The following is a 19,140-nucleotide window of genomic DNA, read 5'->3' on the forward strand; positions in this document are numbered from 1 at the left end:
GTGCCTATATTTGGACTTTTATTACTGTTTGTTATTATTATATCTCAATAAAAAATTATATTATAAAAAAAAAAAAAAAGTATGTAGCTCCAACTATCAACAAGGTCCTAAAGCATGTACACTAAGGGGTATGACCACAACTACGCTTGATGTTTGGAAAGGACATCTAAATAATGTTTTAAAATACTTACAGGCCACTGTAATGCCCTATAGATCAATAGGACATAATATTGGGAATTCTTGGTTTGCATATTATTTTTAACAAATATGTTAAAGTAAGCAAAATTGTATTGCAACAACATGAAGAACGGTCAAGATTGTGACATAAAAATTCCCTACCTTGCATGTCATGTGTTTAAATAATTGGCATACCGGTTATAGTCTGACTCTAGTGAGCATATGATTAAAAGGTTCAACGTATAGAACGTTTTAGTTTATGTGGGATGGAAATTTCTTTTTTTAGGACTGCAATGTAATGCACATCACAAATTTACAGTATCACCCCCACTCCAACAATCTGTGCGACACTGATGGTGGTAACTACAACTGCTTCTGCCTACCCTTTCCAGACCCCTACCCTCTGTTACCCCTTACTTACCCTCTTCCTAGTATTCACTTTCACTTCCCTTAACTCTCTTCTGTCTTAGTTTGATCACCAGCTAAAAAGGGACAGTTCGCACCAGATTTTTGTTTTTTGTTTTAAAAGACAGATAATCCCTTTATTACCCATTCCCCAGTTTTGCATAACCAACTTTACTATATACTTTTTACTTCTGTGAATACCTTGTATCTAAGCATCTTCTGACAGCCCCCTGAACACATTATCTATTGACTTGCATTTTAGCCAATTGGTGCTGTGTAGTGCTGACTCTTAAATAACTCAATGGCTGTGAGCACAATGTTATCTGTATGGCCCACATGAACTAGCAGTCTCCGGTTGTGGAAAGCAAATAAAAAAGCATGTGATAAGAAGCTATCTGTAGTGGCTTAGAAACAGGCAGAAATTTAGAGGTTTAAATGTTATAAAGTATATTTATATAACAATGTTGGTTGTGCAAAGCTGGGGAATGGGTAGTAAAGGCAATGTCTATCTTTTTTTTAAAAATAAATAAAAAAAACCACTGCCTGCATCCCTCAAAAACCCCTCCAAAAATGTACCCTGTGTGTCCTTTCCTGCAATTTAAAGGGATACTAAACCCAATTTTTTTATTTCATGATTCAGATAGAGTATGAGATTTTAAGCACCTTTCTAATTTACTCCTATTATCAATTTTTCTTTGTTCTCATGCTATCTTGATTTGAAAAAGCAGTACTGTAAGCTTTAGAGCCAGACCATTTTTTGTTTGGCACATGGGTAGCACTTGCTGATTTGTGGCTAAATGTAGCAAACCAATCAGCAGCTCTACCAAGGTGCTGAACTAAAAAATGGGCCGGCTCCTAAACTTTTATTACTGCTTTTTCAAATCAAGATAACATGAGAACAAAGAAAAATTGATAATAGGAGTAAATTAGAAAGTTGCTTAAAATTGTATGCTCTATCTGAATCATGAAAGAAAAAATGAGGGGTTAGTATCCCTTTAATATCCTCTGTCAGTACAGTGCATGCATTTTGCTGTATTTGGTTGTCTTTTCTCTACAAACTTTTGGCCTTTTTATTCCACAGACTTTAATGTGCAGCCTGTTTTTCTGAGAAGCACCAGATAGTATAAATACACAGTAATAACATTACTAACATATTTGTGCATGCATTACCATTGCCCTTAAAGGGACACTGAACCCAAAAAATTTATTTCGTGATTCAGAGCATGCAATTTTAAACAACTTTCTAATTTACTCCTATTAGCAATGTTTCTTCGTTCTCTTGCTATCTTTATATAAAAAAGAAGGCATCTAAGCTTTTTTTTCTTGATTCAGCACTCTGGACAGCAGTTTTTGATTGGTGGATGAATTTATCCACCAATCAGCAAGGACAACCTAGGTTGTTCACAAAAAATGGGCCGGCATCTAAACTTACATTCTTGCATTTCAAATAAAGATACCAAGAGAATAAGGAACATTTGATAATAGGAGTAAATTACAAAGTTGCTTAAAATTTCATTCTCTATCTGAATCACAAAAGAAAAAAATTGGGTTCAGTGTCCCTTTAAATCTGTACTTTGTAGTCTCATACCACCCCCCACCACTACAGTTACTGTATTTACATTCTGAGCTTGTATATTCACACTCCTGGCCAGGATAATTTATTCAGCAGTCTGTCCTGTCATCGTTTTACATGACATGACAACAATCCCCCTTCTATTTTCTCGTTCGTGTTCTTCCCCATTTTTAAAGCCCTGATTTCCTAATCATACCACGGATCCTTATGCTTTCACTTCCTGTCTTGTACCACGACTATCTCTGCCCACTTGTCATAATTCTAATCCATGTGTTTACTGCCTTTGTAATTCTGCACGTCTCCTCGCTTTCATGGATCTCTGACCCCTGATGATGTATGTGCTCCAAGACATCCACACATGTCTAGTCCCGCTTATAGTGCCTAAGTTTCCCTATGCAATATATCTATACACTACACTGACCTCACTATTATTTTCTCATTATGTTCTCTGTGCACTTCCCGTTTCCTAAAGCAGAATGACACTTTGTACTGTGACCCCCGCCTCCATTTTATGATTTCCTTACCAAACCCCCTTTTTGCACGCCTCATCTGGCAGCCTGTCATTTATTGGAATATGTTGTATTTACATTACATTACTTGCTATTAGTGCAGGTTCTATATGAGCACCTGCCATTTACAGTAGCTCCCAAGTCACGGTTGTGCCTCAACTGACCTACAAGCGATGATGTCCTGGCAATGTAACAACTCTCCCTGTCATTGCATGTGCTCATACTTTTATTTGTTATTGTCACCAGAGTACTCCCATCCCCGTTACCTTGCCATGCTCTTCCTGCAGTCTGTTAACCTCCCTGCTGCTCAGCTGTTTGTGACGCTCTTTTCGTTCCTCCATAGTAGTATAGATCCAGGGTAACCCCCAGTTATTACACCCCCCAACTCTAAACCCCTTTCACATTTGCCAATCACGCATGCAGAGTGATGACGCCATCATCTCGCGAGAGCGAAAAACTAAAACATCGTGTTTAAAACTCAGGCTCACGTGGAAGTGCAGCACGTGCGTACACACCGGAAAAAGGCCATAGCAACCGTACCATAGCAACCGTTACATATTACTGAACTCAACTGCAGCATCGCCTTTAGCTATTACATCCGACTGTATTGTAACCGTTGCTTCCAATCCATTGCAAACGTATATAATAAATATTATCCAGAGACGATGCATTTGTTTAACTGGTACAACTGCTTAAAACTACCACTTGATCTGCTTGCATAACTTGTGCCTTTTATAGAAGCTTACAGAGCTGTGGAAGACAGTGTAAGACATTATTTAAAGGGGCAGTCTAGTCAAAATTAAACTTAACGTTCCAATTGACTTGTATCATTAAATTAATTGTGTTCCCTTGGTGGTGTTTTTGAAAAGCTAAACCTGGTAGGATCAAACTTATTTCTAAACAGTTGAAAAACGTCTCTTAGCTCCTCTCAATATCACACAGCTCCAAGCATTTTGAAAGTTTTTCTCAGTACTAGTTCATGCGTGTCATATTAGATAACATGCTCACTCCTGTGGAGTTATTTAGGAGTCTGCACTGATTTGCTAAACTGCATGTCTGTCAAAAGCACTGAGATAAGGGGGCTGCCTGCAGAGGCTTAGATAAAAGGTAATCACATATGTAAAGCATATTAATATAACTGATGGTCATGCAAAACTGGGGAATGGGTAATAAAGAGATTATTTATCTTTTTAAACAGTACAAATTCTGGTGTAGACTGTCCCTTTAAAGGGACATAAAGTGCATATAGATGGATGCACTATAAAGTAATTAATTATGCATAGTAAAAAGTTTTGCAATGTATTTACATTAGTTGGTACTCTTTTTCCAGTGGTTAAAGTGCCGTAGTAGTTGAAAAATTAAATGCTTTGATTTGTTAGAGCATGTCATTGTAAGCCTAGCAACCATGCACCTTTGCAGAGGTTAAAGGGACATGAAACCCACATTTTTTTCTTTCATGATTCAGATAGAGAATACAATTTTAAACAACTTTCCAATTTACATCTATTATTTAATTTGCTTCCTTCTCTTGTTATCCTTTGCTGAAAGGTTTATATGGGCAAGCTGAGGAGCAGCAGAGGACCTAGGTTCTAGCTGCTGATTGGTGGCTGCATATATATACTGATTGTCATTGGCTCAACCATGTGTTCAGTTAGAAACCATTAGTGCATTACTGCTTCTCAACAAATGATACCAAGAGAATGAAATAAATTAAATAATAGAAGTAAATTAGAAAGCTGTTTAAAATTGTATTATCTATCTGAATCATAAAGGCATTTATTGGGTTTCATGTCCCTTTAAACACACAGTAAAAGTACTGTTCAGACTCGCAGAGCACTGCTCTTCCCAAGCGTAAAATGCTGCTGTTCCAGTCACAGCTGGGTTGTGCGACTAGCTCTTGCAGGGACGCTAGTTTTAAAGTTATTAAAGGGACAGTAAAGTCAAAATTAAACTTTCATGATTCGAATAGAGCATGACATATTAAACAACTTACCAATTTACTTCTGTTATTACATTTGCTTTGTCTTCTTGGTTCCTTTTATTGAAGAGTAAAACTAGGTAGGCTCTTAAGAGCTCAGGAGTGTGCACGTGTCTTTAGTACTCTATGGCAGCAGAGTTTTGCAACATAATTTGTCGCTTTGTTATACAACGTTGCAAAACACTGCTGCCATAGAGTATTAAACACATGCACTTTCTTGTGCTCTTATTTGCCTACTTAGTTTTCCTCTTCAATGAAAGATACCAAGAGAACAAAGCAGATTTGATAACAGAAGTAAATTGGAAAGTTGTTTAAAATTGCATGCTCTATCTGAATCATGAAACTTTAATTTTGTCTTTGATGTCCCTTTAAAGGATGTCATTTTTCAACTGTAAAGGCCCTTTAACTCTGAAAAGTGTGACCTGAGAACTGGAATTGCAGAAAAGCAGACTTCACAAGCCCAGTCTTGCTATATACTGTATGTCTTCATAATTAACATCATCAGCATGTGTTGCTAACACAATTATGATTGCAAGTCTTGTCTATGCCATAAAACAGGTCAGATTGGGGGAATTTGACAATTGGACAATGACTGAAGCTATCATGATGTTAATGTATTCAGAATGTGTTTACACTCAACTGGAATGTTAAATTATTGCAAGACTACAGAAGACTGTTGTAATTGTAAGGTGTTTATATACCCTTTATATCTGTACCTCCAAATCACGCTGGGTCAGAAAAGTGATATAAAATGCAAGATTGTTTTATGCAAATGTCTTCTACCCAGGCTCAAATATTAGCAACAAGATTACATGTGTTATATCACAAAGCACATCATGTCATGTTTCATTAAAACACTAACAACTGAAATGATTGACTAACCTTACCAAAAAAACAAACTTCATAAAATGTCTTTAGTTTTATATAAATATATATATTACAGAAATATTATAATTGATCACTTAAAAAAAGCAAATAGTCTAGTACAATGAATCAAAATCTTTTTAATATCAATTGAATACAATTTGAAACAAGAAATTTGTTAACAAAGTTTTATTTACTAATAAAATATTTAAGATGTAACATAATTTGGAAAATATTGTACAAGAAAAATACATTACATTAAAAAAAAACTTTTATTAAAGACTCATTAAGAACGTAAGAGGATACAGAATTGTCAAAGTTCAGGAGCTCTGCTCTGTTGTGCCTCCTCCAGTTCCCTCTACCTTATATATTCCCAGTTTGCCAAGGACCACTTGTCTAAACCTTAATCTGCTCAGACCCCACATACAAGCTCTGCTCTCGTCCTGTGCCTCCCTACATTTCCTGACAGAAATGGAGGTTAGAGAACTTGGGGGTGCTGGGCCACTACCCTTTTGTAGATAGGGTTGTGACAGAGTGTGGGTGGAACATAGCATGTCTTGGTCAAACCTGGGGCAGTTACATGAATACTGAGATGCTGACAAGCTGCAGACAGAAAGTGTCCAGACATTCGAACCTGTAACAATCCCACATAATTTGGAACAGCACCCTCAATCCAACCCTGGTCTGATGTGACTCCACCACTGTGACCTTCCTGACTCAGACTCTTGGTTTTGTCTCTCTCATCTGTCTATACATAAATATATATATATATATATATATATATATATATATACAGACCTTCCAACCATTGTGAATCTTGCACAACTGTCATGGGATGGAAGGTTTGCCTGCTTTCACTCACCCAACTCTTCCTGAGCGGACACATTTCCTGGTCTCTAGGGACAAACAATAAACCAGAAATGCGCTGACTCACAAAGGATTCCACCCATTGCAAACCAGCTGCTCTACTTGTTCCACAAAGCCTCAGCCAACCAAACATTGGTGTTTGTGTCTTGGTGCTCATGCTTACATAGTAGATGAGGTTGAAAAAAGACAGAAGCCCATCGAGTTCAACCTATACAAATCTTATATACTTACAAGAAGAAAAAAAGCTCAAATTGATCTTAAATTAATCCCACTAAAAGGTGACCCATTTAATACAAGCAATCATATCCATTCATTTTGTTTCTAGCCAGAAATGTATTCAAACAATTTTTAAATGTATCTAGGGTATTGGCATTCACTACCTCCTTTGGTAATGAGTTCCACAATTTTATTGCTCTTACGGTGAAAAAACGTTTCCATTGCAGGAGATTAAATCTCCTTTCCTCAACCCTAAATTGTGACCTCTTGTCACAATCAATTTTCTTGGAATAAACAGAGCTTCTGCCATCTCTGTATATGGACCTTGAATATATTTATATAAAGTAATTATGTCACCTCTCAAGCATCTTTTTTTCTAGGGAAAGCAGACCCAGTTTGGCTAGCCTCTCATCATGGCTTAAATTCTCCATTCCCCTTGTTAGCTTTGTGGCCCTTCTCTGAACTTTTTCTAGTTCTGCAATATTTTTTTTTTGCGATCAGTCCCCAGAACTGTACTCCATTCTCAAGGTGAGATCTTACCAGAGATTTATAAAGTGACAGAATTATGCTTTCCTCCCTTGAATCAATGCCCTTGAATCAACTCCCAAATCCCTTTCCCCCTCTGTTTGGCTAAGTCTTGTCCCATTTAAATAATACATTGCCTGCTAATTTTTACTTCCAAAATGTAGAACCTTGCATTTCCCGTATTAAATCTCATTTTCCATTTACCTGCCCATAATTTTAATTTTTGCAGATCCCTTTGTAACGAAAGTTTATCCTGCTCTGACCTAATGACCTTACTTAATTTAGTATCATCTGCAAAAATAGAGATGTCGCTATTTAATCCTTGCTCCAAGTCATTAATAAAAATATTAAAAAGAACAGGGCCCAGTACTGATCCCTGGGGGACTCCACTGATTACCTTTGTCCAATCTGAGTATGATCCATTCACTACTACTCGTTGCTCCCTATCTTTTATCAAGTTATTTATCCATGAGCTAACATTTTCAGCTAATCCCAGTCCCTTAATTTTGTGCATTAATCTCTCATATGGCACTGCATGAAACGCCTTTGCAAAGTATAACGCCTAGATTTAGAGTTTGGCGTTAGCCGTCAAAAGCAGCGTTAAGGGGTCTTAACGCTGCTTTTTACCGCCCGCTGGTATTTAGAGTCAGCCAGGAAAGGGTCTACCGCTCACTTCCTTTCCGCGACTCCAGGCTACCGCAGATCCCCTTACGTCAATTGCATATCCTATCTTTTCTATGGGATTTGCCTAACGCTGGTATTTGGAGTCTTGGAAGAACTGAGCTGTAGAGCCTCTACCGACAAGACTCCTACCGCCAAAAAAAGTCAGTAGTTAAGAGCTTTATGGGCTAACGCCGTTATATAAAGCTCCTAACTACTGTGTTATAAAGTACATTAACACCCATAAACTTCCTATGTACCCCTAAACCAAGCCCCCCCCACATCGCCAAGCCTCTAATAAAATGTTTTAACCCCTAATCTGCCGACCGGACACCACCGCCACCTGCATTATCCCTATGAACCCCTAATCTGCTGCCCCTAACATCGCCAACACCTATATTATATTTATTACCCCCTAATCTGCCCCCCCAACATCGCCGCTACCTAACTACACTTATTAACCCCTAATCTGCCGACCGGACCGGCCGCCACTATAATAAATGTATTAACCCCTAAACCGCCGCACTCCCGCCTCGCAAACATTATAATACATTTTATTAACCCCTAATCTGCCCTCCCTAACATCGCTGCCACCTACATACAATTATTAACCCCTAATCTCCCGCCCACAACGTCGCCGCTACTATAATAAAGTTATTAACCCCTAAACCTAACCCTAACACCCCCTAAGTTAAATATAATTTTAATTAAACAAAATAATATTCCTATAATTAAATAAAATATTCCTATTTAAAACTAAATACTTACCTAGAAAATAAACCCTAATATAGCTACAATATAACTAATAGTTACATTGTAGCTTTTTTAGGATTTATATTTATTTTACAGGCAACTTTGTATTTATTTTAACTAGGTACAATAGCTATTAAATAGTTAATAACTATTTAATAGCTACCTAGTTAAAATAAGTACAAAATTACCTGTAAAATAAATCCTAACCTAAGTTACAAATACACCTAACACTACACTATCATTAAATTAATTAAATAAATGACCTACAATTGGCTAAACTAAAATACAATTAAATAAACTAATCTATAATAGAAAAAAAAACACTAAACAAAAAATAAAAAAATATTACAAGAAGTTTAAACTAACTACACCTAATCTAGCCCCCTAATAAAATAAAAAAAGCCCCCCAAAATAAAAAAAATGCCCTACCCCATTCTAAATTACAAAAGTAATCAGCTCTTTTACCAGCCCTTAAAAGGGCTTTTTGTGCGGGGCATTGCCCCAAAGTAATCACCTCTTTTACCAGTAAAAAAAAATACAACCCTACCTTGAGTCGTCTTCACCCAACCGGGCCGAAATCTTCATCCAAGGTGCGCAGAGGAGGTCCTTCATCCGGTAGATCTTCACCCAGGCGGCGTCTTCAATCTTCATCCATCCGGAGCGGAGCCATCTTCAAAGGAGCCGACGCCGAGCCATCCTCTTCAACCGACGACTGAACGACGAATGAAGGTCCTTTAAGGGACATCATCCAAGATGGCGTCCCTTCAATTCCGATTGGCTTATAGGATTCTATCAGCCAATCGGAATTAAGGTAGGAAAAATCTGATTGGCTGATCCAATCAGCCAATCAGATTGAAGTTCAATCCGATTGGCTGATCCAATCAGCCAATCGTATTGAGCTTGCATTCTATTGGCTGTTCCAATCAGCCAATAGAATGCAAGCTCAATACGATTGGCTGATTGCATCAGCCAATCGAATTGAACTTCAATCTGATTGGCTGATTGAATCAGCCAATCAGATTTTTCCTACCTTGAGGGGTTAATAAGTGTAAGGTTAGGGGTGTTTAGACTCGGGGTTCATGTTAGGGTGTTAGGTGTAGACTTAGAGAGTGTTTCCCCATAGGAAACAATGGGACTGTGCTAGGAGCTGAACGCTGCTTTTTTGCAGGTGTTAGGTTTTTTTTCAGCCAGCTCAGCCCCATTGTTTCCTATGGGGATATCGTGCACAAGAACGTTTTTCCATCTTACCGCTACCGTAGGCAACGCTCGTATTGAGAGTTGAAGGGAAGGTAAATTATGCTCAACGCTCCCTTTTCTGAGCCTAACGCAGCCACTCAGACAACTCTAAATACCAGCGTTGTCTTAAGGGTGCGCTGAAAAAAAAGCAGCGTTAGCTACGCGGGTCTTTACCGACAAAACTCTAAATCTAGCCGTAAGTATATCACATCAACTGATTCCCCTTTATCTATATTTTGACTTACTTCCTTGTAGAATCTAATTAGATTAGTTTGACATGATCTATTTCTCATAAAACCATGCTGATTTGAACTCATAATCTTGTTTACACAAAAATGTTCATCAATATAATCAGACTAACTGGTCTATAGCTTCCTGGATCATCCCTGCTTCCCTTTTTGAAGAGTGGCACCACATAAGCTTTACGCCAATCCTGGGGTACTATGCCTGCACTTACAGCACTTGACAGAAGAAAAAAAAGATATACAAGGTGCTGCAATAAAAATTATGCCTATACGGATATTCTTTCTATAACCTGTAATACAAGATAAGTCACACAATAATATTCTCTGTTCATAGCAATACTCAATATCAATATTAAGTAGTCACAGGTAGTGATGTCGCGAATAGTTCGCCAGCGAATAGTTCCCGGTGAACATAGCATGTTCGCGTTTGCTGCAGCGGCCGAACATATGCAATGTTCCATCCACCCCCTATTCGTCATCATTGATTAATACTTTGACCCTGTACCTCACTGTCAGCAGGCACATTCCAGCCAATCAGCAGCAGACCCTCCCTCCCAGACCCTCCTACCTCCTGGACAGCATCCATTTTAGATTCATTCGGAAGCTGCATTCTTAGGGAGAGGAGGGACAGTGTAGCTGCTGCTGATTAATAGGGAAATCGATAGCTAGGCTAGTGTATTCAGTGTCCACTACAGTCCTGAAGGACTCATCTGATCTCGGCTGTAAAGACAGCACCCCAAAAAGCCCTTTTTAGGGCTGTTTTTTTTTCCAGTGTAATCTAATTGCAGTTGCCTGCCTGCCAGCGTGTGTGCCAGGCTCACAGCGTATACTGTGCCCACTTGCCCAGTGCCACCACTCATATCTGGTGTAACAGTAGTGTAAATTTAAAAAAAAAAAACTTTTTTGACTGTGAAACATCAGTCTGCTTGTGTAATCTAATTGCAGTTGCCTGCCTGCCAGCGTGTGTCTCAGGCTCACAGCGTATACTTTGCCCACTTGCCCAGTGCCACCACTCATATCTTGTTTAATAGTAGTGTACATTTAAAAAAAAAAAAATTTGACTGTGAAACATCAGTCTGCTTTTTTGTGTCAGGCTCACAGCGTATACTGTGCCCACTTGCCCAGTGGCACCACTCATATCTTGTTTAATAGTAGTGTAAGTGTACATTTAAAAAAAAATAACTTTTTTGACTGTGAAAAATCAGTCTGCTTTTTTGTGTCAGGCTCACAGCGTATACTGTGCCCACTTGCCCAGTGCCACCACTCATATCTTGTTTAATAGTAGTGTAAGTGTACATTTAAAAAAAAAAAAAAACTTTTTGGACTGTGAAACATCAGTCTGCTTTTTTGTGTCAGGCTCACAGCGTATACTGTGCCCACTTGCCCAGTGCCACCACTCATATCTTGTTTAATAGTAGTGTAAGTGTACATTAAAAAAAAAAAAAAACTTTTTGGACTGTGAAACATCAGTCTGCTTTTTTGTGTCAGGCTCACAGCGTATACTGTGCCCACTTGCCCAGTGCCACCACTCATATCTTGTTTAATAGGAGTGTAAGTGTACATTTAAAAACAAAAAAAACTTTTTGGACTGTGAAACATCAGTTTGCTTTTTTGTGTCATGCTCACAGCGTATACTGTGCCCACTTGCCCAGTGCCACCACTCATATCTTGTTTAATAGTAGTGTAAGGGTACATTTAAAAAAAAAATGACAGGCAGAGGCAGGCCACCCCGCAGGTGCCGTCGTGGTTGTGGTGCTGTGATTCCCTTTGGCCCTAGAATAATGCCCAGTGTTCAGAGGCCACGTACCATGAACTCGAAAACTTCTGAGGACATAGTTGACTGGCTAACACAGGACACCCAATCTTCTACAGCTTCCGCTCGGAACCTTGACGCACCATCCTCCTCCAGCTTAGCTTCGGGCACCTCTCAAGTTACCACTCGCCCGCCTGCCGCCACCACCAACACTAGCACCACAGCCGCTTCACTTGATCTGTCAGAGGAGTTATTTACACATCAGTTTGAAGAAATGAGTGATGCGCAACCATCATTGACAGAGGATGTAGATAACATTGATATGTCTCAGTCAGGCAGCATTACAGACATGGACGTACGGTGTGATGATGATGTTGTACCCACTGCTGCTTCCTTTGTTGAGTTGTCAGATACAAGTGAAGCGGTTGATGATGACGATGCGTCCGTGGATGTCACGTGGGTGCCCGCTAGAAGAGAAGAAGAACAGGGGGAAAGTTCAGATGGGGAGACAGAGAGGAGGAGGAGGAGACGAGTTGGAAGCAGGGGGAGGTCGTCGCAAGGAGCTAGTGGCACAGTCAGACAGCATGCATCGGCACCCGGGGTCAGCCAGACAGCACGCCAATCAACGCATGCTGTTGCCACCACCAGAATGCTGTCATCGCAGAGCTCAGCAGTGTGGCATTTTTTTTGTGTGTCTGCCTCTGACAACAGCGATTGCATTTGCAACCTGTGCCAAAAGAAACTGAGTCGTGGGAAGTCCAACACCCACCTTGGTACAACTGCTTTGCGAAGGCACATGATCGCACATCACAAACGCTTATGGGATCAACACATGAGTACAAGCAGCATATAAACTTAAAGCCGCCATCCTCCTCCTGGTCCAGTATCTTCAGCCACAACAACCACTGCTGTCCTCCTTGCCCCCTCTCAACCATCCGCCACTCCGTCTCTCGCCTTGAGCAGTTCCTGCTCATCAGCCCACAGTCAGGTGTCTGTCAAGGACATGTTTGAGCGTAAGAAGCCAATGTCACAAAGTCACCCCCTTTCCCGGCGTTTGGCAGCTGGCTTGTCTGAACTCTTAGCCTGCCAGCTTTTACCATACAAGCTGGTGGAGTCTGAGGCGTTCAAAAAATTTGTAGCTATTGGGACACCGCAGTGGAAGCTACCCGGCCGAAATATTATTGCACAAAAGGCAATCCCCAACCTTTACTCGATTGTGCAAAAGGAAGTAATGGCATGTCTGGCATACAGTGTTGGGGCAAGGGTCCATCTGACCACTGATACCTGGTCTGCAAAGCATGGTCAGGGCAGGTATATCACCTACATTGCGCATTGGGTAAACCTGCTGACGGCTGCCAAGCATGGAATGCGTGGCTCTGCAGAGGAGTTGGTGACACCGCCACGACTTGCAGGCAGGCCTGCTGCCACCTCCTCTACTCCTCCTTCTCCATCCTCTTCCATAACCTCCTCGGCTGAGTCCTCTTCTGCTGCTGCGTCTTGCCTGAAAGCAGAGAGTCACACCGGACCAGCACTCCTGTCCACCCTGAACACACAGGTGGATTAGTGGCTGACTACGCACCAACTGGAGATCGGCAAAGTGGTTTCTGACAACGGAAGAAATTTGGTGGCGGCATTGAATTTGGGCAAGTTGACACATGTGCCGTGCATGGCACATGTGTGTAATCTGATCGTACAACGCTTTGTGCATAAGTACCCAGGCTTACAGGACGTCCTGAAGCAGGCCAGGAAGGTGTGTGGCCATTTGAGGCGTTCCTATACGGCCATGGCGCACTTTTCAGATATCCAGCGGCGAAACAACATGCCAGTGAGGCGCTTGATTTGCGACAACCCGACACGTTGGAATTCAACACTCCAAATGTTCGACCACCTGCTCCAACAAGAAAAAGTCGTTAAGGACTATTTGTATGACCTGGGTGCTAGGACAGCCTCTGCGGAGCTGGGAATTTATTTGCCATGTTACTGGACGCTAATGCGCATTGCCTGTAGGCTCATGCGTTCTTTTGAGGAGGTGACAAACCTAGTCAGTCGCACCGAAGGCAGCATCAGTGACATCATACCATTTGTTTTCTTCCTGGAGCATGCCCTGCGAAGAGTGCTGGATCAGGCCGTAGATGAGCATGAAGAGGAAGAGTTGTGGTCACCATCACCACCAGAAACAGCCTTATCAGCATCGCTTGCTGGACAAGCGGCAACGCTGGAAGAGGATTGTGAGGAAGAGGAGTCAGAGGAGGAATGTGGCTTTGAGGAGGAGGAGGAAGACCAACCACAAGAGGCATCCCAGGGTGCTCGTTGTCACCTATCTGGTACCCGTGGTGTTGTACATGGCTGGGGGGAAGAAGATACCTTCAGTGAGATCACTGAGGACGAGGAACGGGACATGAGTAGCTCGGCATCCAACCTTGTGCAAATGGGGTCTTTCATGCTGTCGTGCCTGTTGAGGGACCCTCATATGAAAAAGCTGAAGGAGATTGACCTGTACTGGGTGTCCACGCTACTAGACCCCCGGTATAAGCATAAAGTGCCTGAATTGTTACCGAATTACCGCAAGTCGGAAAGGATGCAGCAGTTCCAAAAGAAATTTAAAAGTATGTCTTACACAGCGTATAAGGGTGAGGTCACAGCACAACGGGAATCTAACAGGGGAAGAGGTGAAAGTAATCCTCCTCCTCCCACGACCACGCCGGCAAGGACAGGACGCTTTACAGACGTGTTGTTGATGGAGGACATGCGGAGCTTTTTAAGTCCTATGCATCGCCACAGCACTTCGGGGTCCACCCTCAGAGAACGACTCGACCGACAGGTAGCAGACTACCTCGCCTTAACTGCAGATCTCGACACTCTGAGGAGTGATGAACCCCTTGACTACTGGATGTGCAGGCTTGACCTGTGGCCTGAGCTATCCCAATTTGCGATAGAACTTCTGGCCTGCCCCGCTTCAAGTGTCCTGTCAGAAAGGACCTTCAGTGCAGCAGGAGGTATTGTCACTGAGAAGAGAAGTCGCCTAGGTCAAAAAAGTCTAGATTACCTCACCTTTATTAAGATGAATGAGGGATGGATCCCGAAGGGTCTGACAGTGGGCGATACATTCAACTAAAAAAGGCCTGATGAGATGAGCTGCCTTGGGCTAAAAATGGTCCACACGCTGCTGTATTTTATCTCTGAATGCCGGATGACTTGCGTGACTTCTCCGCCACCAACTAGGGTTCAAGCCGCAATGTTTTAGGGCACTTTCTGCCTGGGAAACAAACATCAATTTTTCTGGCTGCTGCTACAGCAGCGGCTGCAACAATACCTAATTTGTCAGGCATGTGTACATGCCTAATTTTTCTGGCCTCTGGTGCAGCACTGTGGCTTCAAAAACCAAACCAATAAAAAATGCACATAACAGGGATTAAACTGATAGGAATAGTACTACTTAACACACCACTCCTATCTGGTGGCACATTAGATTGCACGCGCAGTGCCCCAAATTTCAAGTAGGAGGACCGACCAAGCATCTTTTTCCATCTCCCGGTTCCTAAAATCCATGCCATATACACGTCCCCTGATAGGGGACGTAACAGGGATTAAACTGATAAGGATAGTACTACTGAACACACCACTCATATCTGGTGGCACAGTAGATTGCACGCGCAGTGCCCCAAATTTGAAGTAGGAGGATCGACCAAGCATCTTTTTCCATCTCCCGGTTCCTAAAATCCATGCCATATACACGTCCCCTGATAGGGGACGTAACAGGGATTAAACTGATAAGAATAGTACTACTGAACACACCACTCATATCTGGTGGCACAGTAGATTGCACGCGCAGTGCCCCAAATTTGAAGTAGGAGGACCGACCAAGCATCTTTTTCCATCTCCCGGTTCCTAAAATCCATGCCATATACACGTCCCCTGATAGGGGACGTAACAGGGATTAAACTGATAAGAATAGTACTACTGAACACACCACTCATATCTGGTGGCACAGTAGATTGCACGCGCAGTGCCCCAAATTTGAAGTAGGAGGACCAACCAAGCATCTTTTGCCATCTCCCGGTTCCTAAAAAGAATCCCATCACGAACTCTGCGTAGCAAACTGTAAAAACAAAAATAGGAACAGGAGCGCACATACGCATCTAAGTGTAGATTAAAAACACCTTTAATATTGAAGTGCCCTATAAAGAAACACACTCACAATTTGACAAATATAAAACAGCAATATGACAACAGTTTATGAAACTGCAAACCCGCTCTGGCGTTTTCTCCTAGAAGCAGAGTGGCACAAGTCAGTGTATCCGCCGATCACAAGAAGAGGTGTGTTTACATCCTGGCCAATCAGATGTAACCTCCCTTAGTGCAGCAGCTCCCTATCCTTGTTTATTGCCTTCTGTGGACTGAGCAGTCTGCAAGTGTCAGCTCCGTGCTGGGGCAGTGAGAAGGGGGAGGTGACTGCAAATGTGCAGTCCATAAGAAGCTGAAAAACAGGGACTAAGAAGCTTCTTAGGGACTGCACATTTGCAGTCACCTCCCCCTTCTCACTGCCCCAGTGCGGAGCTGACACTTGCAGACTTACAGCACTTATCTTGCTAAAAATGCTGATTTGAAGTCTATCAAGAAGTATGTGTTTTGTTGTTTCAATGAAACGGAAAGCACTGCATGAAAAACAGTGTAAATATGGACCTTTATTTGAAAAGGCATTGCAGTCCTATTATTTTGCAGTATGTTAAAATGTACTGAAGGCTTTAAACTTGCATTATAAATTCACAGTGCCACGATCTTCCCTCCATGGTCTTGCCCACAAAAGACTAGCAAGCCTCTGGGAAATAACCCTTACATGTTGTTTCTCGAGATGCCACTGCCTAAAGCCAGCTACAATCTACAAAAAACAGCTACAATCAACAACAAAAAACATTATGCAGTGAAAATATTCATTTATAGTTAGCTCTATATGGCCACTATTAACAGGACAGTCTAGTCAAAATGAAACTTTCATGATTGAGATAGGGCATGCAATTTTAAACAACTTTCCAATTTACTTTTATCATCAAATTTGCTTTTTTCCCTTGGTGGTATTTTTGAAAAGCTAAACCTAGGCAGGCTTAAACTGATTTCTAAACCATTGAAAGCCGCCTCTTAGCTCAGAGTAATTTGAAAGTTTTTCACAGTTAGACAGTACTAGTTCATGTGTGTTATATATATAACATTGTGCTTACTCCTGTGGAGTTATTTAGGAGTCTGCACTGTCTGTCAAAAGCACTGAGATGAGGGGGCAGTCTGCAGAGGCTTAGATACAAGGTAATCACAGAGGTAAAACATATTAACCCCTTAATGACCGGACCATTTTTCAATTTTCTTACCCTTAATGACAATGGCTATTTTTACATTTCTGCAGTGTTTGTGTTTAGCTGTAATTTTCCTCTTACTCATTTACTGTACCCACGCATATTATATACCGTTTTTCTCGCCATTAAATGGACTTTCTAAAGATACCATTATTTTCATCATGTCTTATAATTTACTACAAAAAAAAATAATAAAATATGAGGAAAAAATGGAAAAAAACACACTTTTTCTAACTTTGACCCCTAAAATCTGTTACACATCTACAATCACCAAAAAACACCCATGCTAAATAGTTTCTAAATTTTGTCCTGAGTTTAGAAATAACCAATGTTTACATGTTCTTAGCTTTTTTTGAAGTTATAGGGCCATAAATACAAGTAGCACTTCGCTATTTCCAAACCACTTTTTTTCAAAATTAGCGCTAGTTACATTGGAACCCTGATATCTGTCAGGAATACCTGAATATCCCTTGACATGTATATATTTTTTGTTAGAAGACAACCCAAAGTATTGATCTAGGCACATTTTGGTATATTTTATGCCACCATTTCACCGCCAAATGCGAGCAAATAAAAAAAAAACTTTACATTTTTCACAATTTTAGGTTTCTCACTGAAATTATTTACAAACAGCTTGTGCTATTATGGCACAAATTGTTGTAAAAGCTTCTTTTGGATCCCCTTTGTTCAGAAATAGCAGACTTATATGGCTTTGGCATTGCTTTTTGGTAATTAGAAGGCCGCTAAATGCTGCTGCGCACCACACGTAAATTATGCCCAACAGTGAAGGGGTTAATTAGGTAGGTTGTAGGGAGCTTGCAGGGTTAATTTTAGCTTTAGGGTAGAGATCAGCCTCCCACCTGACACATCCCACCCCCTGATCCCTCCCAAACAGCTCTCTTCCCTCCCCCACCCCACAAATGTCCCCGCCATCTTAAGTACTGGCAGAAAGTCCCCCCTGCGCCCCCCTGCACGCTCCCAGCACCCGGCGTGCACATTGCACTTCTAGGAACCGGATGCCGTGTAGCGATGGGCCGCCCACCCGCCTCCCTGTTACGCTCCCACCCACCAATGAACCGGCACCATCGCTACCGGGGGAAAGAAAGGGCCACAGAGTGGCTCTCTCTGCATCGGAGTCTTCTAAAAAGGTATTGCAGGATGCCTCCATATGGAGGCATCACTGCAATACCCTGAGAGCTGCTGGAAGCGATTGCGATCGCTTCCAGCACTCTGTTAGACAACTGACGTACCAGGTACGTCCAGTGTCATTAACTGCTTGTTAATGCATGACGTACCTGGTACGTCAGTTGTCATTAAGGGGTTAATATAACTGTGTTGGTTGTGCTAAACTGGGGAATGGGTAATAAAGGAATTATCTATCTTTTTAAACAATAAAAATTCTGGTGTAGACTGTCCTTTTAAGGGTAACAGGATAAACAGACTCACAGTAGGTTTGCTTATTATAAATAATTAATTAAAAGTATTTCTTATTTTAAATGTAAATCTCCTGCAATTCAGTACTTACATGTTGACTTGTTATGTATTATGAATATACAATAATGTCCCTTTAAGTTTTTTAGCAAATAAATAAATATATAATAAAATTCTGTCATTTGCATAAGTCCTTTCCTTATGTTTCTTCAGTTATTAACTTCATTTCATTCCACTTGCTTCATATCTGGTATCCAAAGAGCAGCCATGTATATGTTTACATAGTTGTTTCTGCAATGACCCAAATAGAGTAAAGTAAAAATTAAGGTTTAATGATTCAGAGCATTCATTTTAAAACAATTTTTTTATGTAATTCTAATATCTAATTTGCTTCATTCTCTTGGTATCCTTTGTTAAAAGTGTATGCTTAGATATGCTCACGGCCAGCAATGCACCGCTGGAGGCTAGATAGCTGCTGATTGGTGGCTGCACATATATGCCTCTTGCCATTGACTCCCCTGATGTGTTTAGCTAGCTCCCTAAAGGGGATTTCTGCTCCTTCAAGAAAGGATACTAATAGAATGAAGCAACTTTGATAATATA

At 41.1% G+C, this 19,140-nt stretch overlaps 1 protein-coding gene across 1 annotated transcript in view; it reads right to left on the minus strand.

Annotated features, from left to right (window-relative positions):
- The window catches only part of URI1 (URI1 prefoldin like chaperone), a gene marked incomplete in the record, with an annotated part of 867,239 nt that extends 864,156 nt beyond the window's left edge, over positions 1-3,083 (minus strand). Inside the window, 1 exon segment of the mRNA XM_053701783.1 lies at positions 2,931-3,083. Coding sequence (XP_053557758.1) covers positions 2,931-3,005 — 75 coding nt within the window.
- Positions 3,084-19,140: the final 16,057 nt, after the last annotated feature.

The sequence above is a fragment of the Bombina bombina genome, chromosome 1 (genome assembly GCF_027579735.1).
Source record: "Bombina bombina isolate aBomBom1 chromosome 1, aBomBom1.pri, whole genome shotgun sequence".
Taxonomy (NCBI): domain Eukaryota; kingdom Metazoa; phylum Chordata; class Amphibia; order Anura; family Bombinatoridae; genus Bombina; species Bombina bombina.